This window comes from Pogona vitticeps, chromosome 3 (genome assembly GCF_051106095.1).
Source record: "Pogona vitticeps strain Pit_001003342236 chromosome 3, PviZW2.1, whole genome shotgun sequence".
Classification (NCBI taxonomy): Eukaryota; Metazoa; Chordata; class Lepidosauria; order Squamata; family Agamidae; genus Pogona; species Pogona vitticeps.
Window position 1 is genome coordinate 27,815,082 of NC_135785.1, and position 7,864 is coordinate 27,822,945.

The 7,864-nt window shown below is 40.8% G+C and overlaps 1 protein-coding gene across 1 annotated transcript; it reads right to left on the reverse strand.

Moving 5' to 3' along the window:
• Nucleotides 1-353: 353 nt before the first annotated feature.
• SUCNR1 (succinate receptor 1) lies at nucleotides 354-6,871 on the reverse strand. The gene is made up of 2 exons (XM_020781961.3): nucleotides 6,772-6,871; nucleotides 354-3,509 (listed from the first exon to the last, which is right to left on the reverse strand). Exons 1-2 carry the CDS (start codon nucleotides 6,772-6,774, stop codon nucleotides 2,496-2,498), a joined length of 1,017 nt encoding a protein of 338 aa, XP_020637620.3. The 5' UTR covers nucleotides 6,775-6,871; the 3' UTR covers nucleotides 354-2,495.
• Between the last annotated feature and the right edge of the window lie 993 nt (nucleotides 6,872-7,864).

A 7,864-nucleotide genomic window follows, 5' to 3' on the forward strand; every position in this document is an offset into this window, starting at 1 on the left:
GTTGGCATTGAATACAGAAAGTTAGACATCAACAAAACACATTCTCCAAAACCACTTTGGGGATTTGCTGACATTTGACCTAAACATTGTAGGCAAAAAGTAGGAGGCAGGCTGTAGATAGGATAAATTTCTGTCTCCTGATTTTAAATCTATCGGACACGGTGCTTATAATCTGATTTTATACAATCTTACCTTTGCAGCACAATGCATTTTGAGCCTAGATTGTTAATAAACACATGAATCCTATTTCTAGGTCTATTTTTTATATATTTAGTGAAGAGGAAAATAGCCTCATCACAATCTCAGGAGGATGCAGAAAACAGCTTCTCAAGTCTCAGATATCTTCACAGGAGCATTGGGGTTATGTTTGCTTTGTTCTGTCAGCAAAAGCCAAAAGCCGAACAGTCGTTTATGAGCATAAGGAAGCAGTTTCTCAAGATTATCTAGTGAAGAATATTTACTCCATCTACATACCAAAAAGTGCAAGACAGCATACAAAATCAATAAATAAGACCACAAATTTTAGTCCTTCAGAGTGTTTCAGGGAAGATACCACAGGACAGGCAGACCAAGTACCTGGATACCTGTAACAAGTACCCCACTGAGCCAGCTTATGTGTGATCACTGAACATTTGGAGAACAGTCAAGAAGTATAAAACAAAATCACATAAAACAACAATTAAAATCAGTCATAGTGAGGATTTTGAATACTCTTTCAATTTGGGAAAGGAGAAGGAGCATGTTGCCTTCTAAAACGTAGTAGTATACCACACTTGGTAGACATGGCCACAAATTGTCCTGCAGAAGTGGTTTGCCACCACAAATAAAGTTCCTTTTTCCAACAGCCATTTGCCTCATTTCCAAACAGTTCTCAAAAGAAGGTCCCAACAGTTTTCTGACAGAGAAGGCAGTTTTTTCATTGTCAATATTGAATACTCTTCCAGAGCTATAAAAGTTTAAAACATGGAATAAACTAACAAGCAGCCATTATTCTGCACCAGCTAAAGTTTCTCAACACTTTTTGGTGGCAGTCCTTCATATCATGTATTCCAGTGATCCAGTCTAAATGCTACTGAAATGTGGATAATTGTGCAAGATTACTTCCAGGAAAGAATGCTGTGGCACACCAATAGGCACTGAGGAACAAGTTTGGAGTTTCAGATACCATTTGTGCTCCCAGTATCTCAGCTAGCAAAACCAAGCTATGAGGAATGAGCCTAACCTTTAAGGTGCAGCACAGACCCAAGAACAAAGGGAATGAGGCCTCCATGGTCTGATAAATAGTAAGCTAAGAGTACAGTACTTTATCTTTTCTGGCTTATTAACCCTAATATAACTCATCCCAAGCCACCTTGCTACCTGGGCAACCTGAGCAACACAAAAGAGAAAGCCCCTCATTCCACGTACAAAAGGTAGACTTAACTAATACAGTGGTGCCTCGCTAGACGATGATAATCCGTTTCACTGAAATTGCTGTTTAGCAAAATCATTGTCTAGCGAAAAGCATTTCCCTATTGGAATGCATTGAAACCTGTTTAATGCATTCCAATGGGGAAGAATCGTTGTTGTCTAGCGAAGATTGGCCATAGGAAAGCCGCTTTGTGAATTGTCGATCAGCTGTTTAAATAGCTGTCTTGCGAAGCTTAGGTCCCGAAAACACCCGTTTTGCAAGCGCGGAGGGAGCTGTCAAAATCGTTGTCTAGCGAAAATTGGTTTGTGAAGCAGGGACCAAACATTGTCCAGCGAAATTCCCCCATAGGAATCACTGTTATGTGAATTGCTATAGCGATCGGAAAAAGTCAATGTCTAGCGAAAAAACTATCACGCGGGTTAACTGTCTAGCGAGGCACCATTGTACTTCAGTTTCATTTTAACACTGGTGACAGGACAACATCCTCCAGTGCAACTGATGACAACAAAGCAGACTGCATATCACATGTATGGCTGTCTCTCCACTACTTGCCACTGCTCTGTGAAGCCCAGTATTTGCCGCCTGAGCTGACATCCTCACCCTTCCCAGTGTTAAAACCAGCCCTGTGTTATTGATTCCCAGTGTCTCTTCAGAACCAAAGTGGAAATGATTGAAGGGCAGAACCAAGACTCTTTATGGGTTGTGTGCTCACAAAGGCATTCATGCATAGAACAGAGTGGGTTAGTGCTTCTGTTCTTGCTCATGGTGGCATATGACTGCCTTGTTACATCTACAATCTGAGCTCTATAAATCCGAAGAAGACAAACATACTGCCGCAGAATATCTAAGAAATTTAAACTCCCCTTACAAATTTCACTAATGAGATGAATCAAGTGACATTCGGAGTGGCCCCCCCATAGCTTGTTTTATGCATGAGAAGGAGCAAGTTCTCCTCTTTAATTTAATCCACAAAATTGTTTTTCGCACATGAGTTCAGATACTTGAAGGAAGCCATAGCAACTGTTGTTATCCACATACAGATTGCTATGAAACCTGGGAAATTCAAAGCTTCCGTAGAAAGGTTCTACTGAAGAACGTACAAATCAGTGCTGTTCAGCCTCCTTTGTGTTCTATCAGTCCAAAAGTTACATCTGCAGCAAGTTGTGAACCACTTAAAGAAGTGCCTCACTTTATTCATCAGCATTTCCCTGAAGTGATCTCCCATTAAGAAATAAAAGATGGGGTTAATTACGCTGTTCGAAAAGGCAACCGGCCTTGTAAGAATGTAGACCGCTTTGATAAGATCGCTTGTGCATGGGGAGACTGTCCAGAATTTTATTCGAGAGGCAATCCTAACATTGCGCATGATGTGGTAGGGAGTAAAGAGCAGTGAAAAGATCGTCACAGCCATAACGATTAAAGTGAGGGGCTTCTCAAGTGTCAGGGCACCAGCAAACTGGGATCTGTGGCTCTTAAGGAAAGTGTGAGTCTTCATGTAAAAAATCCACATGGCGCACAAGGGAATGATAAAACCAATGACTGTCAAACTCATACTGTAGATAAGGCTTTGGACTGCATCTCCTGAACTTGCATAATCCATACATTGATCACTCTCTGTTGTGTTCTGAGTTCCAATGAAGATGAACATGGGTGACAGTTCCACGGTAACCAAGACCCATATAACGATGGAGAGAACAAGGGCCATGCTTCTCTTTTGTAAGAAGTGATTTCTTAATGGATACATCATGAGCAGGTATCGGTCAATGCTAATTAAAGTAAGGAAAAGGATACTTGTGTACAAGTTGCCATGCAAGAGAAATCGATTGATTTGGCACCAGGTGTTCTCATGGGATGACATACCTTTTGAGTACCTTGACACAAGCTGAGGAAGAGTGCACAGGAATGCAAAATCTGACAGCGTCAGGTTGAACAGGTAGATATTGCCACTTCTCCAGGTTTTGAGGCAGAAGATGTAGCCAAAAACAACAATACCATTGCCGATGATGCCAAGTATGAACTCAAAAGTATACATGGTGGAAAGGTAATACATTTCAAGAGACTTGGACATGCTGTCACATTCTCTGGAATCACTGATATCCTGGAAATATAAAAACTTATGTCAGCAATAAAATCATAAATGGCACTTCCTGCACTAATCAGTTTACCGATTGTATTACAAATAGGATTATCATCATGTTACAGTTACACCCAAATGAGAAATAAACTTCCGGCATATACTTGCAGGTCCTAGTATTCCATAAAACACATTTCCTAAAAAAAATCAACTAGCTTTTTCTAAAGGCTGATCAAAATAGCCAAAATAAACTTGATTCTGAGAGTATGTGTTTGTTATGAGAAGAGGTGATCTCTTTACAATGTGCAGAAAAAATGTTTTTCCTGAGTAATATCAGTGCCAACAAACATAGATTACAAACTGTCATTTGGAAAACACAGTTTTTATTTCACTATCACTTACTAAGAATCATGTTACTGTCTCCTGACAGTTGTCCTTTGAAAAGATGGTGGTGACGATCCTGCAGATTTAACACTGGTCTATCAAGAATTCAATCAGTGCATTCCTGTGCATGTTTGAAATATCACTGTAAGGACTGGAGACCTAACATAATTTGATGATATGATCGCATTGCCTGCTAACCCTCTTTGACTTCCTTGTCTCCAATAATCTTCATAGGAGTTAGGGGCTGGAGAGGTGAATTTTTCCAGGAGTAATATGATGTTGTAAGCTATCCCTGTCATCAGGAAAGGTATGGTGGTGTTGGTGGATCTTAATAAGGTAATTAAGACACATTAACTTTGCATATGATCTGCCCCCAATAGAGACAAACTTTGCTAGAATTAGTTTGCTAAGAGAGATCAAAAGAGAACCTTCCATTTTTTATTCACCCAGGAAATCTTGTGTGGGCATTGTCATGATGAATGTTGACAACACTAATGGCAGCAGTGAAGATGGTCTATAGCAGTGGTCCCCAATCTTTTTGGGACCACGGACTGACTGAGTCTCTGAGGAAGGTGAGGCACCCCCACACACTCACGTGCGCACTCTCGGGCACATGCGCAAAGCAGTGAGGGAGCACATGTGCACATGCCAGCGCCAGCATGAGTGCTCCCCCACCCCTTCACTCATGCGCAGGAGCGCCTGAATGCCCTCGCATGGGCATGCCCACCCCTTCACACAGGAACTTGAAGGGGTGGGGGAGCGCTCACACCAGTGCTGGCATGCATGTGCGTGTGCAAAGCAACTGTGGGGAGGGGAGTGCATGCGGTGGGGCATGGGAGGTCACAGACCGGCACCAGGCTGCGGACCGGGGTTTGACAACCTCTGGTCTATAGGATACCCTTTTCTGCTCACTACCATTCTCACACAGGGGAAAACTCCAGAAGCGGTCTCCATTTTTCATCAGTTACCCACTTTTCACTCAAACACAAAGCAATTGTCAGGGCTGTTTTTTAAGAGGTATGAATGGTAGTGAGCAGAAGAGGGTATCTTGTGTAGGCCATCTTGACTGCTGTCACTGGTGTTGTCAGTATTCAGGCTGTCCTTTGCTATGTAAAGCTTGGCATCCTTTTTCCTGATGCCAGTGCGGGCACAATATTGTACAGCAATATTGGGCCAATTCTTGGCTTTTTGAATTCTGCGTGCAGAAACACAATACCACACATTCATAAACTAGAGTGTTTTTTGAAGAATTAATTAATTAATTAAGCCCCTTTGACAATATTGGCACTTCTATCCAGGTAAGTGCACATAATAAATATGACTAATCCAAGACAAGGTCTGTGCATTATTAAGAAGGTATTTTTTAGAGTTTATAATAGCAGTAGATTAAACAGTCGGCCAAAGAAATGCAAGAAGTGCTTGATTAGGCAAATCCTAGTAACTCTCCCAATGTACACACACACCTGAATAGAGTCTACACACAAGGGTTAGTACCCTGTTGCCTAAATGTAGAGCAGAAGGAAATTGCTCTACATTCAGGCAACAGTGTCTCCCTCCCCGATCCAGCAGACTCCTTGTTGCCTGTTCTTGTACTAATTGTACTGGTTGCAAGCTCAGACACACAAATGGCCATGAAAGGGAAGCTTGGAAAAATCATGTGATTTCCTTTTCTCTTTGCACTTAAGGATCCAGGATACTAACCACTGTTTGTTTTGAATATGTTGAAATGATGGATTTAAAAAATCAGTATATTTCTGCAATCAAGAAAACCACAGCAACAGCTGAAAGCCGTCTTTATACAGCACATGTCGACATAGCACTTAGCTTCTGCACACAAGCTCCTCACCTTTCAGATCCTTTTAATATACGTAGCTCATCTGGCTCAGAGAGTTTTGTGTGCAGAGGACAAGAAAGGTCTGTATGGTTAGTGTTTTATTTCTTATTTCTGAAAAGTTCAGTTTATGAAGAAGAGGAAGCATCCTGAAATGTTCCATCTACTGGTCAGGAATTACTAAACCCACATTGTTCAGCCCCAGAGTTTCAGCCTTTATTTTCTTCTCTTCTTGCCCCCTACCCCATTGCTGTTATTATCTGCATTATCACATTTGAGGAGCACCAGTAGAGATCAAATAACAATTGTTATCCACAGATTGTGTTAGTTTGATTGTGGTGCTAGTGTAAAATGCATTAGATGCACAGTGTTACATGGAGTTTAACTTGTCTGTAAACTGCGTAATAGAAGGTAATTTAAGTGTGGGTGTAACTTTTGCACTTAAAAAAACCATTTGGAATCAACAGTTTTGGTGTGTATTATAAATCAGTAGAATAAAATATCTAATTTTGTTATGATTAGGATAAGTATAAACAAACTGGCATCAGATATATACATGCTTCTGATGTATATACACAGGTTATTTTAATTTTAATATGTTGATTTTATATCTTTGTAAATTTTATATTTATCTTGCTAAGGTCTAGGCTAACACAAAAATAAAATGCTATATATATCACTTTAAACAACACAAGTACAAGACTTTTGAAAGGCTGCATTATATCAATGCAAAAGCAAACCTAATTACATTTTTACCATTCATCCAATCTTTATAATATCTAGGCAACAAGTCATTCAGAGGCAGGTGCGTCCATTCTTACAATTGTTTCAGTTGATTTAAATCTTGGCTACACATATTTATAGCCACTATTACAAAGTAGACAAACAAAATTAATCCTAGGGCATTGTTGGTCTGTTGTACCAAAAAAACACAGAGTCTTCTTCCACTTTAAAGATTAACAAGGATTATTCAGCTAAAAACCTTGTGAGCACAGCAGCCCATGTCAGCATATCCCATATTATACAATTCTCTCCATGACAAGGTCTCAGGTCTCTCTCCTTACCACTTACCATTCTGCAGCATGGGTAACGTCTCTTTCGGTGAACACCTTGACCATGATCAAATGAAAGAGTCCAGTTTAGCAGAGTGCTGCTCAGCACAGCACTCTGTGCCTAATTTACATATTGTACTGGAAGTGGTTAATGATACAAGGAAATCTGTTTGGCTGAGATAGTTGCATAGGCGGTTCCACTGAAATAGAAGGTATCACAAATTTCATCCACGCCCATTAAGAAAAGAAGAAGCAGGACACAGTGACATGGGTAAACAAAGCACATGTTTTATTGTCTATCTAACCATGATCTTTAGAGAGTTCCAAGAACAATGGGAGCTTCCTCTGGGTCTGGGGCCCCTCCAGACCTCCTCCCCAAGCATGACTAAGTGACCCAGAGCCCCATATGAGATAGTCTCTTGGGACTATCTCATATGGGAAAGATAGTCCCAGGCCAAGCAACTATTCAAGTTCCAACACTTAAAAGAACGATGTGCTCTAACCCTTGTAACCATAAAGATGGCATGTGATATATGTACTTTAGTCCTGATCCCACTATTCATTTATTTATTAGATTTATTTATTTATTAGATATATACCCCACATCATCTGGCAACCAGGCCACTCTGGGGGACTAAAAACAAGACAAACAGCACAATGTTAAAACACAATAAGGGTAAAATAATACAAACATTCAACAGATACAGTAGTAGGATAAATTAAAACAGATGGCTATAAATATGGTAGAAAGGATGATCAAAGGATGGCAAAAAGGATGATAAAAGGTAAGCAGAGATATCAGCAACTTACATAATGCTCAGGGAAAGCCTGACAGTAGGGCCAAGTTTTCAACGAGGATGCCAGGAGTATCTCCATGGACAGATTGTTCCATAGGCAGGGGGCAACCACCGAGAAGGCCCGGCTTCTTGTTCTTTCCCTCCGGGCCTCCTTCAGGGTCAAGGTCCTCAACTGCCCTGCCTGTGAAGAACAGGTATCATGGACAGATCTGGCTGGGAGCAGGCGTTCTGCTAGGTACCGAGGTCCTAAATCATTTAGGGCTTTGAATGTTGTAATCATAACCTTGAAGTCAATGTGGAAATGAACTGGTAGCC